This window comes from Erythrolamprus reginae, chromosome 10, assembly GCF_031021105.1.
Source record: "Erythrolamprus reginae isolate rEryReg1 chromosome 10, rEryReg1.hap1, whole genome shotgun sequence".
Taxonomy (NCBI): domain Eukaryota; kingdom Metazoa; phylum Chordata; class Lepidosauria; order Squamata; family Dipsadidae; genus Erythrolamprus; species Erythrolamprus reginae.
Window position 1 is genome coordinate 23,133,859 of NC_091959.1, and position 19,308 is coordinate 23,153,166.

General features: G+C 41.6%; 1 protein-coding gene across 2 annotated transcripts in view; it reads left to right on the forward strand.

Annotated features, from left to right (window-relative positions):
- The window catches only part of ABHD2 (abhydrolase domain containing 2, acylglycerol lipase), a 47,220-nt gene extending 34,474 nt beyond the window's left edge, over positions 1-12,746 (forward strand). For both annotated transcript variants that reach the window (XM_070763302.1, XM_070763303.1), the window contains exons 8-11: positions 4,810-4,920; positions 6,822-6,891; positions 8,701-8,785; positions 10,427-12,746. In XM_070763302.1, coding sequence (XP_070619403.1) covers positions 4,810-4,920; positions 6,822-6,891; positions 8,701-8,785; positions 10,427-10,620 — 460 coding nt within the window. In that variant the 3' untranslated portion in view covers positions 10,621-12,746. The remainder of the gene's footprint in view (positions 1-4,809; positions 4,921-6,821; positions 6,892-8,700; positions 8,786-10,426) is intronic.
- The last annotated feature ends 6,562 nt before the right edge of the window (positions 12,747-19,308 follow it).

Genomic DNA, 19,308 nt, shown 5'->3' on the forward strand with positions numbered 1-19,308 from the left:
TTCTCTCAACGATGTACCGCATGGTTAGATTGGGTGGATTGCAATTTTTACTGCCCCCAAGGTATGTTAGTCAATCAGGTTGGATAGATTATTCACTAGATTCATCTGGATGAAAACCAGGGCATTTAGCTTAAGAAATGGTCTGTTATAGCGGTAGGTTGCTATTGGTTTGCGTGAGCCGGTAGCGGAAATTTGACCCCGTTCGCTGAACTGATGGCCAGCTTGTCATACTCCTGAACTGGTTCTCCAGTCACCGCTGCTTGAAAATGGCTGCCAACGAACCTGTGCATGTGCGAAGGCTTCCACACGTGCTCAGAGGTGGGTCAGTACCCAGATGTAACGCATGCTTCCGACATGATGCATGCACTTCCAAACCTGTAGGAAAGTCAAGAGAAATCCACCCCTGGTCTGTTATGATTGGAGACTGGGAAATAGATTTAAAAAAAAAATAATAATAATACTTTTGGCATATATACTGCTCAAAAAAATAAAGCGAACACTCAAATAACACATCCTAGATCTGAGTGAATGAATATTTCATTTGCACAACTATTCCATTTGCACAACAGCATGTGAAATTGACTGTCAATCAGTGTTGCTTCCTAAGTGGACAGTTTGATTTCACAGAAGTTTGATTTACTTGGGGTTATATTCTGTTCTTTAAGTGTTCCCTTTTGTTGTGGTTGGCTCTGGCCCAGCTCCTGCCCCAAGGAATGTGGAGGTGGATGCAGGGGAAACATCAACATGTCATAGGCCTGTTTTATTGCTGACAGAGTCAGGTAGTGCAGTTTCCTCGGACGAAGAAGAAGGTGGGGATGACTTGGAAGAGGGGGGCTTGGCACACAGCCCAGGAAGCCAATCTCCATTATCTTCAGTCGATTCGGATGAGGAAGTGTTAGACCCACGCAGGCACAGAATTATGCATAGAAGAGACCAATTGAGGAAATATTACAGGAGATAAGAGAGGCCACCTATGTTTGGGTGGGGCTCCAGTAATTAGAGCTGCTGATATAAATAGCAGCGTGCTGGTTTGGCCGTTGTGGAAGATTATCTGATCATTGTTTCTTCAGACTTTGCTGATTTTGCTGTTTCCAGACTGTTGATTTTTCACGACTTTGAAACCAAAGCAGAGCAAAGTGTGTGTGTCTCAATTCATGGAAGAAGGAGGGCTGTGACGTTTCTTCACAGCTGCTAGCTAAATACTTAAGGACTGATTAAGGGGATTGTACAGCCTACAAGGTTGTTTTGGGACGAGTGCTCTTTGCAATGCAAAAAGGGTGCTTTGTTTCTTTTGAATTTTGTGATAAAGAACTTTGTTTTTGAATTTTCAAGTGTGTGTGTCTGAAATTTTTACCCTTGAATTTTTGGGAGACTCTTACCATAGAGCCCAGCAGAACACCTTTATTTCTTTCAGCAGTGTATTTAGATTAGCAACTTTTATGGAATAATAATCATTGCATTTGCTGCGATGATTCCTCCATAAGGCTTTCATGGGAAGGAACAAGGGGAAGGAAAAACTTTAGGGCATTAAGACTCTCTTTATATTTTAATTTGTCCCAGATATCCAAACATTTTGACAACTGCGAGATATTTTAATCTCCCTATTTTAAAAGAGTTCCCAGTCTTAAGCACAAGCAATCCTTTGCGACTCTGAAGGATATCTTGTTAATCTGCCAAAAACATTTTGTCCCCATAATAGATCTTTTGTGTTGTCGTGCAATCCCCCAAGCCAGATTTCCCCAAATGTTTTGTGCTCTGCAACTACAGAGAACAAAGCTCATACATATGGCCCACAGTCCTCCTTTGTTCCCAGCTCTTTATTTCCTTCTCAGTCAGGATCGCTAATGGTCTCTACGCTCTGTTACATATAAAGCCAGATTTCTCTAATGCAGTGTTTCCCAACCTTGGCAACTTGAAGATATCTGGACTTCAACTCCCAGAATTCCCCAGCCAGCATTCGCTGGCTGGGGGATTCTGGGAGTTGAAGTCCAAATATCTCCAAGTTGCTAAGGTTGGGAAACACTGCTCTAGTGAACAACACATGTTGAAGTAACTATTCCAAGCGAATTATTTGATTGATCAGAACCGCTCATCATTCAGCACTGTTCAAATACTCATGTCCTTATCACCTTGAGGTCCGACTACTGCTCTCTACATGGGGCTACCTCTGAACGGGGTTCAGAAACTGCAAATTGTGCAGAACACGGCCACACTGTAACGCTCTCTACATGGGGCTTCCTTTGAAAAGTGTTCGGAAACTTCAGATCGTGCAGAATGCAGCTGCGAGAGCAATCATGGGCTTCCCTAAATATGCCCATGTTACAGCAACACTCCGCAGTCTGCATTGGTTGCCGATCAATTTCCGGTCACAATTCAAAGTGTTGGTTATGACCTATAAAGCCCTTCATGGCACCGGACCAGAATATCTCCGGGACCGCCTTCTGCTGCACGAATCCTAGTAACCGGTTAGGTCCCACAGAGTTGGCCTTCTCCGGGTCCCGTTGACTAAACAATGTAGTTTGGCGGGTCCCAGGGGAAGAGCCTTCTCTGTGGTGGCCCCGACTCTCTGGAACCAGCTCCCCCCGGAGATTAGAACTGCCCCCACCCTCCTTGCCTTTCGTAACCTGCCAGGCATGGCGGAATTGAGATATCTCCCCTGGGCTTATACAATTTATGTATGGTATGTTTATGTGTATGTCTGCTTAATAACGGGTTTTTAAAAATGTTTTTAAATTATTAGATTTAAATTATTAGATATAATAAATAAATAAATACTCCAACACTCTGCAGACTGCATTGGTTGCCAATTGGTTTTCGGATGTAATTCAAAGTGTTGGTGATGACCTATAAAGCCCTACATGGCATCGGTCCAGAATACCTACCTACAGGACCGCCTTCTGCCGCATGAATCCCAGCAACCGGTTAGGTCCCACAGAGTCGGCCTTCTCCAGGTCCGTCAACTAGACAATGTCGGTTGGCAGGGCCTAGGGGAAGAGCCTTCTCTGTGACGGCCCTGGCCCTCTGGAATCAGCTCCCCTGGTGATTCGTACCGCCCCCACCCTCCTCGCCGTCCGCAGTTATGCCGCCAGGCTTGGGGCTATTAGATTCTTGCCCCCTGGCCGACAAATGGATTGAGAGAAACAGATTGAGTGGGAATGACTGTTTTTTTTAATGCACTTTTAGTTTTATATTTTATATTTAATTAATTGGACCCAAAATGTTGTGTATTGTTTTCTATTATATGTTGTGAGCCGCCCCAAGTCCTCGGAGAGGGGCGGCATAAAAGTCCAATTAATAAATAATAAATAAACAAATAAAGTCTAGATTTCTGATCCATTCTTCTACCTTTGGTTGAATAACATCGTTCTGTTTGTAAGATTAACAAACATACTGGTACCAAATTTCATGCTGGCTTTCCAAAGGACAAATCAAAAAAGATTTGAATTTGACACAAGACGCTCCACACTACAATAGTGTGAAGATTTGTATCTATTTCAGAGTCCTAGGGGCACAGTGGTTAGAACGCAGCATTGCAGGCTAACTCTGCCCACAGCCAGGAGTTCGATCCTGAATTGCTCATGGTTGATTCAGCCTTCCATCCTTCCGAGGTTGGTAAAATGAGAACCCAGATTTTGGGGGGCAATATGCTGACCTTGTAAACTGCTCAGAGAGTGGAGTAGTATATAAGTCTATTGCTATCTATAAAGTTAGTAAATACAATGGTACCTCTACCTGCAAACACCTCTACTTAGGAACTTTTCTAGATAAGAACCAGGTGTTCAAGATTTTTTTGCCTCTTCTCAAGAACCATTTTACACTTACAAACCCAAGCCCCTGAAACTGTAACTGGAAAAGGCAGGGAGAAGCCTCCATGAGGCCTCTCTAGGAATCACCTGGGAGGAAACAGGGCCAGAAAAGGCAGGGAGAAGCCTCCATGGGGCCTCAGGAATCTCCTGGGAGAAAACAGGGCCAGAAAAGGTGGGGAGAAGCCTCCATGGGGCCTCTCTAGGAATCTCCTGGGAGGAAACAGGGCCAGAAAAGGCAGGGAGAAGCCTCCATGGGGCCTCAGGAATCTCCTGGGAGAAAACAGGGCCAGAAAAGGTGGGGAGAAGCCTCCATGAGGCCTCTCTAGGAATCACCTGGGAGGAAACAGGGCCAGAAAAGGCAGGGAGAAGCCTCCATGGGGCCTCAGGAATCTCCTGGGAGAAAACAGGGCCAGAAAAGGTGGGGAGAAGCCTCCATGGGGCCTCTCTAGGAATCTCCTGGGAGGAAACAGGGCCAGAAAAGGCAGGGAGAAGCCTCCATGGGGCCTCTCTAGGAATCTCCTGGGAGAAAACAGGGCCAGAAAAGGTGGGGAGAAGCCTCCATGGGGCCTCTCTAGGAATCTCCTGGGAGAAAACAGGGCCAGAAAAGGTGGGGAGAAGCCTCCATGGGGCCTCTCTAGGAATCTCCTGGGAGGAAACAGGGCCAGAAAAGGCGGGGAGAAGCCTCCATGGGGCCTCTCTAGGAATCTCCTGGGAGAAAACAGGGCCAGAAAAGGTGGGGAGAAGCCTCCATGGGGCCTCTCTAGGAATCTCCTGGGAGGAAACAGGACCTCCACCCTCCCTGTGGTTTCCCCAATCGCACGCATTATTTGCTTTTACATTGATTCCTATGGGGAAAATTTCTTCTTCTTACAAACTTTTCCACTTAAGAACCTGGTCACGGAACGAATTAAGTTTGTAAGTGGAGGTGCCACTGTACTGTTATCCCTCTGATGCCTATGATGGGCCTAACAACAGCTTTCCCCCTCCCCCCCATGTATTTTAGACAAGCTTTGTTTGCTGAAACTTCAAAAAAGGTGCATAGTTTAGTGGAAACAGATCTAAGCAGACTTCACACAGCAACGTCTCTCATGCAGATCGATGACAGCATTATGAGGTACGCAGGAAAGTTTGTATTGTTGGCTTTTCTACATAAATGTTTTAGCATTATCTTGATTTCTGGAAATGAAGTTTCTGGTTAATGATGACTCTGCCTGAATTTCAGCCACCCTTTTTTGGGGTTCATTTGAAGTTGCACTTGCTGCAGGATGATGTTTTTAAATTATAGCTCTCAGTATGCTATAAATAGCAGTATTATACCAGAGGGTAATGCACCACATTTTTTTTCTTCAACAATTATTTATTGAACACAATGAAACTTACACATAAGAAAGAATGACGTTTCTTCTACACTCCCTATTTTTCCACGTAATCTTCGTCCCGTTCTGTGGCCTTCCTCCAGTGAGACACAAGGGCGTCTATGCCCTGTCTGTACCACTCCTTGTTTTGTCACAAAGCCATTTCTGCACTGTGCGAATCACCTCTAATGGCCTCACCCTCTGTGCCCAGCGACTAACCGTACTTCTGTCGACTGCAGATTCTCCATAAACTGTACACAAACCTTTGTGAATGTTCCCAACAGTTTCTTTCTCCGCAGTGAGAAATTTAATAATGACACGCTGTTTGTAATATACATCACTTACAGACACCATTTCAAAACACTCCTGCAGCTACACTATCTGTCTGAAGAAATGCAAAATTTACACATGCACTCCTGACAATTCAAGTAATGTATATCTAAAGTTTTGCATTCGTACCATTACTATAGGCTGAGAAAAAAATGGTTCATTACTTTCTGGGCAACCCTCATATGTAAGAGAAGTTACAGGGCTGAACAGAATGATTTAGCTGTAAAATTAAGATTCTTCTGCATTTCTATAAATTCAGGATTTTGCTAGAAAAGTTGGCTATGAGCCACAATGGTGCAGTGGTGAGAGTGCATTACTGCAGGTTTCTTCTGCTGACTGCCGGCTGACTGCAGTTTGGCAGTTTGAATCTCACCAGGCTCAAAGTTGACTCAGCCTTCCATCCTTCCAAGGTGGGTAAAATGAGGACCCACTTTGTGGGGGCAAGAAGCTGACTCTGAAAACCACTTGGAGAGGGCTGTAAAAGAACTGTGGAGCGGTATATAAGTCTTAAATGCTAGCGGTATGTGTTAATTCAGGATTTATATTGTAATATTCTCTGCTTTGCTTTTAAACACCTGCTGCTTGTAAAGTTTTATCAATGCGAAGGACGTAACTATTTTGAAAGAACCTGTGCTTTCAAATTTTACTTGGTCCATGAATGTTATAAATATAGTGAACTGTTTACAAGTCGTATACAGTAGAACCAAAATGTCATCATTATGATAGGACCTTTTTAATCAGTTAGACAACAGACCTCTTTAATTGCAGTGGGGAAAAAGGAATTTTGACTTTTAGGAATTCTTCCTTTTCAGTTAGAAGATGGTTCACTTGAGCCTTACCTTTTATAACCCTGAATCAAATTTATTCAGCAATAAGGTAGAAACGTGTAGCATCTTAGGAGGAACTGGCACTCTAATCAGGATTAATTTATCTAGCCAGAATATTAAATGTATTAGGAGTGATTATCTAAAATTATCCATCTATGTCTTCATATCAGTTTTTTTTACTACTGGAGACTACCTGGGACAAGTCCTGACAGTTTTGTCAGCAAGGTTTTCAGAAGTGGTTTGCCAGAACTTGCTGAGCCCTTTCTAGAAAGTGATTGGTTCATATTCCTTGAGCTGATTTTCTGTCTAGGAATTCATGGTTTTCCAATGTTTTCAATCTCTCCCCCTCCCTTCCCGACCTCTATGTCTCTGTCTCTCTGTCTCACTCACTCATTCTTCGTCTGTCTCTGTCTCTCCCTCTCCCCATATCATAAGTGATTAAATTATAATTCACTAAATCTTTCCCATGCTTATGTTTTCTTTACTTTTTTTTCTGGCCTTAGAAAATTTCATGGTTACGGCTCCCTGAGAGAATATTATGAACAAGAGAGTTGTCTGCACTACTTGCACAGAGTAAGTTTATCATAACATGTATTGAATATTTATCGTTTGGGTTCCATAATTTAAAATGATAAAAAAAATAGGGAAGGGGGAGAGGTCATTTAGACTTGGAGTAGAAGATGGAGTATAGCTTCGGTGCATTTAAGAAAAGATGCAGGTGGATATTTGGCCAAGTGTATAATACAGGTGCTAGAATAATTATAGGGAGGATTTTATAGGATCACCTTAAAAAGTTATATGTTTTGTGGGAAGTCTCTTGTGACAAGTAGTTGCCCCTGGAAAACATGAATCTTTGCAAAATAGAATTAAAAATAAGGGAATAAAAGTAGAATAGAATAGAATAGAAGGGACCTTGGAGGTCTTCTAGTCCAGCAGGAGAAACTACACCACCTCAGAGAAGTGACTGTCCATTCTCCTCTTAAAAACAAACAGTGACGGAGTGCCCAAATTTTCTGAATTGCCCTCACTCTCAGGGAGTTTCTCCTTAATTCGGTAATAGTAATGTTGCAGTTTATTCACATCAAGTATGACCATAAATTGGCTTTTCCATGTGTTTTTCCTCCATCACTTCTCAAGGGGGGGGGGGGAACCCTTGTGGAAAAAGATGAATACCATGAGGGTATTGTGAATTAGTTTAGATACAATTTTGGATAGAAGTCTCTCTTTCCTTCACTTTGGTTGAATATCATTAGGGCAGGGGTAAAATGCTACCATTAGTCCCAGTTTGGGTGTGCCGGTAGTGGCAGCGCCGGTGGTTCAGAGAACCAGTAGCAGCAGCAGCCCAACTGCCCAGATGTTGCCATTTTCTTTTTATAACTCTTTGCACATGCGCAGAAGATGAAAGAGCTCACGCTTCCAAACTGGTAGGGAAGGTAAATAGATTTCACTGCTGCATTAAGGTCTGTTCCTAGGGAAGGCTCAGGGAATGTTTTAAATATTTTTTAGAAACGCTTATTATCTTGTAAGCCTCCCAGAGTCGTTTGAAATGAGACGGGTGGCAAATGAATTTAATAGAGAAATAAATGCGATTTAAATGAACAGCAGAATTGATCCAAAATTTTATTACCGGTATTTCCTTTTCAGAAAATTCTACCAGTTGCACATCCAGTAGAAATTGTCTTATGATGATTATCTAGAGCAGTAGTTCTCAACCTGGGGGTTGGGACCTCTTTGGGGGTCGAACGACCGTTTCACAGGGGTCACCTAAGACCAGGGGAATAGTCAAAATACAGTGTTCCCTCAATTTTCACGCGTTCGAACTTCGCAAATAGCCTACACCACGGTTTTTCAAATAATATTAATTTAAAAATACTTCACGGGGTTTTTTCTATACCATGGTTTTTCCCGCCCGATGACATCATACATCATCGCCAAACTAATAATTTTTGCAAATAAATAACAAAAAAAATAATTATTGTTAATAAATAATTATGTTTATAAATATCAGAAACACCAAGTGTCTTATTCAATGGTGAGTACCAGTAGTAATGGTGAGTAAATGGTTGTTAAGGAAATGGGAAATGGTAATTTAGGGGTTTAAAGTGTTAAGGGATGGCTAGTGATACTGTTCATAACCAAAAATGGTGTATTTACTTCCGAATCTCTACTTCGCGGAAATTCGACTTTCGCAGGCGGTCTCGGAACGCATCCCCCGCGAAAATCGAGGGAACACTGTATCCTAGTTCTCTAAATCCATTTTTAACAGGATGTGAGTTTCTGCATGCTCAGGTCTCCCTAAATGGTGGCCGTCCATTAGGATATTATGAGCAGGATCCATTTTTAACAAAATAAAACTCATACCTTGCTCTTTTCTGTCTTCAGATCTTTGTTCCCCTCTTGCTGGTTAATGCTGCTGATGACCCTTTGGTGCACGATAGCCTCTTATCAATCCCAAGAGCCCTCTCAGGTAAGGCCCAACCTTTGCTTGAACTTTTCTTTCCTATTACAATGTCTTCAAACTTGGCAACTTTAAGACTTGTGGAATTCGAGTTCATTTAGAGTTCAGATATCCAGCAAATGGTCCTTTCTTATTGCACTTTTTTTTAAAAAAAAATCCATTTTAGAATACAAGAAAAAAACAACAATATTGTCCTTTCCTCTATCACAATTTTATGAGAAAAATCACCAACACTCTGCATAAACCAAATAAACTCTTCCTTCAAGGTCACAGCTGAGTAAATAAGCACTGATAAACAGTCCATATGTAGCCTCTCGCCAACAAATCTTCCACCAGCAGATGGCACCACCAAGCAATCCCAAAGTTTCTGTTAAATTTCTTTTAAGTCCAAAAATTTAAAACTTTAAATTAAAAAATTTCTTTTTAAGTCCAAATTTTAAGTCCAAAAATTCCACCAACATGGGTATTATTTATAGGTTTCCGAATCATCCAATACATGTAAATAGAACACTTCCGATAATTAATTAGCCTCTTCCCCCACCTTTCTCTATATCTTTTCTCCTTTATTCTGAAAAATAGAAATTCTAGGTTCTTTTCCAGCAGAATAGCTCACCAAGTACATAAGCTCCTTTTCTCTTCAACCTGCAGCACTTCTCTTAAATTTCCGTTCTTCCCGGATGACTTCCAACTATTAAAGATAGTCCAATCATTGCGTAATGCAGCTGCCATGGTTAGAACAGCTAAAAAACTACTTTTACACCGCTGCAGGTCAAGGCTCCAAGCCAGCTTTCTATGGGGTATGCCAACCCCAAAACAGATTCACCTCCCCTCCAGGGAGGATCTGACCTGATTCAATAGAATCAGGACCCCCAGGCAACGGGGATTCGGGCTTTCCCTGCAGAGCACGTGGAATACCGTGTTGCCGTGGCGTTTGACCACAGAATTTGCAATTTGTTCTCTATTAGAAAAGTCATTAAGTTATGTTTAAAGAAAGTACAAATTGAATATTAAATATGTGGATCTACGATTGGATGAGGGCTTTTAGTTATTAAGAAAATAAATAATAATGAGAAGGAGATATTACGGCTTAGATTTAGGAAAACAAATATTTCTTTCTCAAAAAAAATTAAAATAAATTTTATTATTTAAAAGAGATACATATATAGTGTATTTACAAAAATAACGTACAATATCATGATAACGATAGTAATAACAAGCAAGCAGGTCAAAATATTTCATTAAGCAGTAAATTTAAATAGAAAATTGGTTTATCTGGATGATGAAATTAGAAAAGGAGATAAATGATGTATACCGTAAGTGAATAGATATGGAATGAAGAATTAAAAAAAATAATTCTTCCTCCTGCTCCTCTCTCCCAAATTCCGAGCTTTTATTTCTTTCCTAATGGGTTTGCACACATTATTTGCTTTTACATTGATTCCTATGGGAAAAGTTGCTTCTACTTACAAACTTTTCTACTTAAGAACCTGGTTATGGAATGAATTAAGTTAGTAAGTAGAGATACTATTGTAATTTCCTGGCTTTCATTTTGAAAAAAAATCAGGATATTATGACTGCTGTTGCGAAGAAAACGACGTCGTTGGCGAGTGACATTGCCTTCTAAACTTCCTTTCTTTTTCACTCTTTCAGAAAAACAGGAGAACGTCATGTTTGTTCTACCCTTGCACGGGGGCCACTTGGGGTTCTTTGAGGGCTCAGTCCTTTTTCCCGAGCCCCTCACTTGGATGGATAAGCTGGTGGTGCAGTACACAGACGCCATCTGTCAATGGGAGAAGAATAAATCTCATTGTTCGGATACGGAACAATCATCGGGCCAAGAATAAACAATCCCCAAAGACCTTTCAGGTTGTTTTCCGACTTAGTTCTCAACTTACTTCCTTCCTTCCTGTGCTTTTTTCCCAGGCCAAGCCTGGTCATCTTCAACGTAGGCATTTGATGGCAGTGTTTCATGCCAACTAGAGCTACAACACCAGGGGTGTCGCTGTTTTGGAGCAGGCTGGCAGGCAACGCAGGCACAAAACTCGGTCCGGTCTCCTGGGGGTTGCTGCCTGTAGCTTCCTTAGTAAGGTGTCAGAACCAGTTCAACACCCGAACAATCTCCTAGAGAGGCAAGATGTTACAACGCTTACACTTTTTTCCAAGGAAAACGGAGTAACCTCATTGGAGTTGTTTTTGCAAAACTTTGCCTAGCAAGATAGAAGTGTATTTTCTCAGTGGTTATGTTTCACCTCGTTGCCATCTCAGAAAAGGGAAACTTTACACACCTGCGGAAGACACCGATAGAATCCTCTCTGCCGGCCCGTCGGTGCGGCAGCCGTTTGCAAAGCAGAGGAAGAACGATGGAGGATTCGAATTTTCCAGAATCTGCTCCCCTCCCCCTCGAGGGAGGAACAGGAGGGACCTCACTCTTCTGTGTTTAATGCATTTCATAGGTTTTCCGAAGGCTTTGGAAAAAAAAAACCACATTTGGGTAATTCCAGAATTCCGACTTGAGGGCATTCAATCACATGCTTTGCTTTTTCTCGCTGGGGCTTTCCACGTAGGAAGCTTTGGGGGGACTCCACAGTCGATTCCCTACTCTGTTACTACTTGACATTCAAACAAGTAGCCTTTTTGATCGTTGCCTTCTCTAAAAAAACAAGGCGTTATATTTTGAGATAAAAAGTCGTGAGTGCTCCTAACCCAGGCCTTTTAATACTGTCTGTAAGTGAAAAACCAGTGACCATCGAAGTCTGTAAGTTGTCTGTTCTTTTTTTATTCTTTTTTTCCTTTTAGAGAATTTCCACATGCGAAGGATGGAGAAAATAAAACGTCCAAATTCTTTTCGCCTCCCCAGCATACTAGAGCAGTGTAGTAAGATTTAGAAAGCCACAATCGTCTTGGTTTAAAGAGGTAGATATTTTTTTTTGTTTTAAATGTACTGTATGCCTTAACTATTAAGTGGCTTCTGCAGTTCCTTGTGTCCAAAGGTGCTCATTTGAATTTTCAGCTTAGTGACATCAAACCGGCAATTTAGGGCGAGATGCAATAATACAGTGGGGAAGCAGGGTTTTTGCTGCTGTAGAATAGAGAAACAGATTTTTCTACTGAGCAAGTTTCCAATCCAAAAGTGAAAAAAAAGCTACAATCTTATTCACACAAACACACATTCAGAAGTCTGGATTACTTAAGACAGTGAAACATTGCAATTAGACTATTTTTCAACTGTAGTTCTGTTTTGAACTGTCGGTTTGGTGTTCTTTCCTTAGGGCATATTTCAGTTTACATTTATGATCCCTATAACAGTTAGCACTTTATTGCTTCCTACCTTTTGTTTTTGCTGCCTAAACCAGTGATGGTTAACCTTTTCGACGCCGAGCACCAAAACTGGAGTGTGTATGCACTGCCGGAGCACCAGAACCTGGAAGAGAGCAGCTGGGCAGTTCGCATGTGCGCCAGACCAGCTGTCTGGCAAGCATGCGCGCGACGGAACTGGAAGAGCAGCTGGAGATGGCGCATGTGCCCATAGAGAAGACTCTGTGTGCCTTCTCTGACATATGCGCCATAGGTTTGCCATCACGGGCCTTGACACTTTAATTATAGCGGGCACTTTTGTTTTTTAAACTGTTAGGAAGTTTTTCTTGAAAATAAACATAGTCGGTTTTGAGATTCTATAAAGTGTAACTATTTCTATGAGGATTTCTTTCTTGTTTTGTTTTTTAAATTATGATTAATGAGCAATAATTGCCTGCAGCGGAACTTTCTCGCATCAGGAATTAAAGTGCTCCAGGATGAAAGCAGTCTTCACCAGTTCAACAGACTCTGACTTAAGCAGAATAAATTAATTCAGATTCTATTTTGATCTCACATAGGAAGAATCGACCGGCCACATATTTTTTTTAAATTAAATTTCTTCCCCAACCTCTTAGTTACTTATTTTGCTTGTCAGCCTTCTTAATTTGCTTTTTTTTTTAAAGCATTTTTTGCTACTTTTCTGAAAACCAAATCCAAGATAAGCATATGATTTTAGCGGCAGAGGAACATTTTAATGATCTCAAACGCTTATTTCCATTTAAGTAACGGAACAACCCCACCCACCCCCAGTTTGAATTGTTTACTTTGCTGCAATATATTAAATAGGAATGGATGTGACTTATTTTTCCTCAACTGAAAGATGTATTAAAAAACAGGCTATAAGAATCTTAACACTATTTCTCATCATTTCCGTCCTTAAGCTAATAACCTTATTTCAAATAAATGTAATACGATTAGGCTTTTTATAGTCAGGTGCTCTCCCGTCAATTCCTGATTTCTTTACCTTAATGGCTGGGAATAATATATTTCAACAACCCTGAAGGAGCATCAGTTGATAAAATAATTGCTTTGAATTAAAATTATAAAATCCCTTGCAAGTTACTAGCCTTTGTGCTAAAGAGTCTAAGAGAGTCATATTTGCCTTTATCTTTTTTTTTTTTTGACCAGGTGGAGATTTTGTGTACAATCAGACCAGAAATTTAATGCTTCCCTGTTTTAAGTTTTGGAAATTGGATTGCAATGTTGTGCAGTTGCATAATGTAGCAGTGTCAGTGAGGATTGCTTTCACGACTTAAATGCATTGAGTAGAACTACTCAACCCCTTGGAAAATAATTTTTGCTTGCTTCCTACTGTAAATGTAATAAGACTCTTACATATGTCCCAGCTATTATCAGGAAAATCAAAACTTTTCAGTATGTCACACAATTAAAGAAATGACTTTTAAGTCGCAAATGTGATATTTTCTGCTGCATCAGTGAAAAAAACCCCCGTGATAGATCGTGGTAAATTCAATTCTAAACCCCTCTCCTAAAAAAAAAATGACTGGAATGATGAGAAATTGACCAATAAAAGATACTTGCCAATTTATATACCTAGATGGACATTAACCTTCATTTTTTATTTTAGTAAATCAGAATATTGCTTGAAAGTCCTTGGAAACTAATCAAGTTTTGTTTTCCAACCATTTATCTTAAAGTCAGTAAAAAGGAAACCTCCGGACAAAATCTTTTTTGAGAGAATTTCTTTGCTTTGCATGTTTGGAATTTTGTTCCTCTGAAGATGTTTTATTTTTATTTTTTTGCATACTGGAGACATTACTGCTCATACATTTTGGGGTGAATCCATCATATCCCCCCCTCTTAACGAAGGGATGCAGTGTTGAAAATTGCAGCTCAACGATTCATCCTGTGTCCGCTTTGCCAGTTGACCAACAGATAGAAGCCAATTCTTTCCTGAATTAGAATTAACGTCTTGGCAGCTTGTCTTGGCATTAAAGTTAGCCTTTTGTGATGGGTCAAATGTGCATTCCCCAAATACACGCTAGCGTACAAGTGTCCCTTAGGTCTACATGTAAAACAGGAGTAATAGACCTTGTATCCTTTTCCATTTAACAATTGCTGAAATTCAGCCACATTATCTCTGCCGTCTTTAAAGTAAGTACTGTAACATTGGTGCATTAAGTCTCTGGTAGCTTCATCTGTATAGCGTTTTTTTTTAAGCAGGGCTGAAAATTCTGACCCTGCTCTTCCAGTAACGTTACTGCTATTCCGATTGCAGCTAGATCAGTGCCTGCTTGGCTCCAGAAACATTGCCTCTTTCTGATATTCTGAATTTCTGATCTGAAGGCCTATGTGACCACTTTCCCGAGGTCACAAAGCCACTCCATAGATCAGTGTTTCTCAACCTTGGCGGTTTGAAGATGGGTGGACTTCAACTCCCAGAATTGCCCAGCCAGCGTGCTGGCTGGGCAATTCTGGGAGTTGAAGTCCACCCATCTTCAAACCGCCAAGGTTGAGAAACACTGCCATGGATAATCTTAGTGACGTGTTAGTCCCAGATACCTGCTTGATGTACGTACGTGTGTGTCAAAAGGAACAAAATTATTTAAAAGCACATGTCTCAACCTGTGTCACGCATACGAAACGAGAGAGTGTTTCCCCCTTAAATTGCATTGTTAGAACAATGTGAGTTCACTTATTGTTCACTTCCTTTAGATGTGCAAGAAGGGAGCTTCCAGTCCCTGGGTGGGGTTTTTTTTATCATAGGAAAATACCTCAGTGAGGCAGTTTGACTTTTAAATCAGAATGAATACCCTGGCCACAGTAGTGATAATAAAAAAAGAAGATTCAAGGGGTCCATATCATATATTTTTTCTCCTCCTGCTTTCTAATTTCTTTCGCGTATGTTTAACATGATGGTCTCAACAGCAAACCTAATTCCACTTCCTGCAGAGCCTCTGAATCGGAACAAAGGGCGGTTTGTTGCCGGTTAGAGCAACACAACGAGAGAGGGGAGAATCCTTTGCTCGCTTTGAAAAGGAAAAGGATTCTCACCCAGCACTGTGCTGGTATCGAAGCCCATCGCCTTCTTTGTTCTTTGCAAACGAACTTTGTGTTATATGTGTTTCTGCCTGGAATTAATTTGATTATGTCTGTCTCACTTTTCTTTTTTTCCCTTGAAGTGTCCTTGATGAGATTCATGGTAAAATAAAATAAAAAATAAATCAACTGGGGAGCTGGGGAAGAATCTCCTTAGAGAACTATGTCTATTCCATTTGAAATGTTTTGTTCTTTCTGCTGGTTTCATTCAAGGGCACAAGCATACATGGGCAGCATTTGGCTAAGCTGGAACGGAGAATTGCCATTCCTTTTTCTCTCTTCTCTGCCAGAGGATATGTTATTTTTATTTCCTTTCCAATCCTCTGGTCCTAGGACCACGAAAGTCCCAGCAGCTTTACTTGGTTCCAGTCTTAGTAGAACAGGGCTAATTTTTCCTCCCCCAGGATTCCCGAACTACGGACAAAAACCTTGTATTTGAAGACGTGGTGTTTATTTTGCTTTTGTTTTGATGTTGTATCCAGTAACATCTGGATCTGTACAAACAATCGTGCCATTATCCAGAGAGGTCCAGTTTCATATCAAGAGTAGAAAGTCATAACATTGCCTGAAAGGTATGAGAAATTAACCCGCTAACGCTGGGGTCTCCAACCTTGGCGACTTTAAGTTTAGCGGACGTCAACTCCCAGCAAAGCTGGCTGGGGGATTCTGGGGAGTTGAAGTCCACCAGGTTTAAAGTCGCCAAGTTTGGAGGCGCCTGCGTTACCGATCGTATCCATACTTTCTTTTTCTGACGTTCCAACCTAGCGTCATTCCAGCTGTGTAGGATGGGTTGCGTTTGATAGCAAATCCATGTAGGCGTTTAGGGAAATCTTTTCTCCCAATTTAAAAAAAAAAAGCACAATTTTTTAAAGAGTGGAAATGCTGATTTGTTTGCGCTCTATCCCCCCCCCCTTCTTTTCGTCTTGAACATGTCCTGATAAGGGACCCAACTCCTCAGGAAGCTAGACCTCCACCTGTGCTCTTTTTCAATTTTGTCACTGCAGCTGCCTTATCAGAGTAAGTTTAGCATTTTTGAGTTTTTTTCCCCATTTTTTTTTAAAGCTGTTGGACTTTGATTCTGCTTTATTTTATCGGCAATTTTGGATTCCAAGACTTTATTTTGGGGAAAACCCTTAACCTTCCACAATCCCAAATTCCTTTTGGAAATAAAAATAATGCTGCCCTGGGGAATGTTTGTGTGTGATCTTCGCTACCTGGTTTAAATTGTTTGGACCGGTTGTTGGCGGGATGACATTTTTGCAACTAGCAATGCAATTTTTTTCTAAATCTGTTAATCTTTCCAGTTTAGAAAAGTGTGTCTTTGATAGATTTCTGTTTTTTTGGTCATTGTTCTTATGTTTTTTGTTCTGTGTGTGATTAATCAAGGCTATTGCAGAACAGTAATTTTGTTATTTGATTCAATGGAATTTCTTTGCTTAAAAAAAAAGAATAAAGACGTTAACTGAGTTCGCAATGAGGATGGTGTCTCATCATTTATCTCTACTTGGACAGGAATAAGTTGCAATTTAGATTTCCTGTACAGTGGTACCTCTACCTAAGAACGCCTCTACTTAAGAACTTTTCTAGATAAGAACCGGGTGTTCAAAGTTTTTTTGCCTCTTCTTAAGAACCATTTCTACTTAAGAACCCGAGCCTGGAAAAATTTCCCAGGAAATTTGAGAGCAGCACGAAGGCCCGGCCAGTTTCCTGCCATTTCCCCTGGGTTTCTCTCTCTGGTGCAGTGTATGGGAGGCAGCCTCGCACCGGGTGTATGGGAGGTGCGTGCTCCTCCTTGTGGGGCCTCTCTAGGAATCTCCTGGGAGGAAACAGGGCCTCCACCCTCCCTATGGTTTCCCCAATCACACACATTATTTGCTTTTATGTTGATTCCTATGGGAAAAATTGTTTCTTCTTACAAACTTTTCTACTTAAGAACCTGGTCACGGGATGAATTAAGTTTGTAAGTAGATGTACCACTTTATTTAATTTCCGGTTCTAGGGGTAGGAAAAAATGAATATTTAAATTTTCTCTGAGTTGGGGACGATCATTAGGCCCCGTCTGGGTTTGGAGCCAGCTACAAGTTGAAAAAGGTAAGGAATTCACCAGTTCTCAGCTATCTGCTAACGTTGAGAAACAGGTCTCTGTCTCGCCCTTCTCCTGGGGGGAGTTAATGTCTGAGAGATGGCAAAGGAACACCTGAGCCCATCTCTTCTCATCCTCTACTCAGGTTCTCAATGGGTCCCAGAGAGAGAATTTATGCTATGGAGCTGGGCAGAACGCTCTGCAACCCTTGGAGCCTACATCCTGTTTAGCTTGAGTCAGCGCCAGTCTTCTCATGAATGACCCTCTTGTAGGTTTCTTCCAATGGTTTCTGTTTCGGAATTGTCCCTGTTGGCCTGTTCCACCAATCGAGCAAGCATTGAAGCCATGTGCAGCAGTAGAGGGAAAGAGGGTGGCAGGTTGCGGATCTGATTTTTGTGGATTAAGCAGGAGAACAGAAGAGGACTTCTCTTTGGAGAACATCCTTGCTTTCCATTTATGGCTGTGATAAACAACAAGGCGGTATCGCCCCAAGCGGATGGATAGGTGGATAAGCAGTTTAACTGATCCTCTTTCTCTCTCTCCCTTTCTCCCTGTTTCTTTCTCTCTCTCTCCATCTCTGTTTCTGTGTATCTCTTTCTCTCTTTTTCTCTCTTTCTCTGTGTGTATGTTTCTCTTTCTCTCTTTCTCCCTCTCTCTCCTTGTTTCTTTTTCTTTCTCCCCATCTCTCTGTTTCTCTCTGTTTCTCTGCATCTGTGTTTTTCTCTCTGTTTCTCTCTCTCTCTCTCTCTTGGAGCTCCTGGTTTGGATTTTACACTTGGAGAACTTGCACTGGACCACTGCCTTTAACACCGAGCATCTGACAGAAGAGAAGCGGGATGTTTCCTTCTGTGTGAGATGGCCAGATTAGATTAACGTCTTCAGATCAGGGGCGGATTGCTACTACTGCCACTACCGGTGCACTATGTGCACAGCTTTGATTGCCTTCTGTGTGGGTGTGTGCTACGCACACCGGTCCCAGCGTGTTTTTGCTTTGCAGTTGCGCAGCAATCAATGCGCTGAAATCTTGCGAGGGGAAGCGCACATGCATGAGATTTCGGTGGTTTTTTATTCTGTGCATGCACAGAAGCAAAAAAAAATTGCTGAAATCTCCCATGCGCGTCCCCGCACGAGATTTTGCTTTTGCACATGTGCAGAGGCAAAATATATGAAAAATTGAAGAAAAAAGATGGCGGCGCCCATAGAGCTGCCCCCAGAGCCTTTGCGTGCAAATTGCACAATCTGGCTACCAGTACCAGTACGCAGTCTGCTAGCACACCTGTAGCAACCCACTACTGCTTCAGATGCATGTGACTGAAGGACCCACTAGCCAAAACAACCTTTCTCTAGGATTATCTTGGCGCAGGGGTCCCAAAACTTAGCAATTTAGCATAGCTGGCTGGAGAATTCTGGGAGTTGAAGTCCACAAGTCTTAAGGTTGCCAAGTTTGAAGACCTCTGATCTTGAGGAATGAGCAGGGAAGACAAATGAGAAGCCAGATATAAAGAGGGGTGGTGGCGCAGTGGTTAGGATGTTGTATGGCGGTCTAATTCTGCTGACTGCCAGCAGTTCGATTCTCACCGACTCAAGGTTGACTCAGCCTGCCATCCTTCCAAGGTCGGTAAAATGAGGCAGATTGTTAGGGGTGATGCGCTGACTACGCTTAGAGAGGGTTGTATAGTGGCATATAAGTCTTAAGTGCTTTGCTGTACAGAAGAAGTAATCCTCAACTTAACAGCCATTTATTTAGCTAGCAAAGTTACGAAAGGCACTGGAAAAAAAGTGACTTACAATCAATTCTTGTACTTGCAACGTTAGCAGCAATGCATTTGATCACATGTTCAAAATCCAAACGCTTGAAAACCTGCATGTATTTACGTATTATAGTTGTACTGTCTCAGGGATATAAGGCAAAGACTACCTGTAACATAATTTTGGCTTAGTGTTTAGACAAAACCACAACTAATAGTACGAAAAATAGTAAGAACCAGAGGCTAGCCCAAGGGGAAGGCAAAGTTAGCTCTTCTATGACATGTGG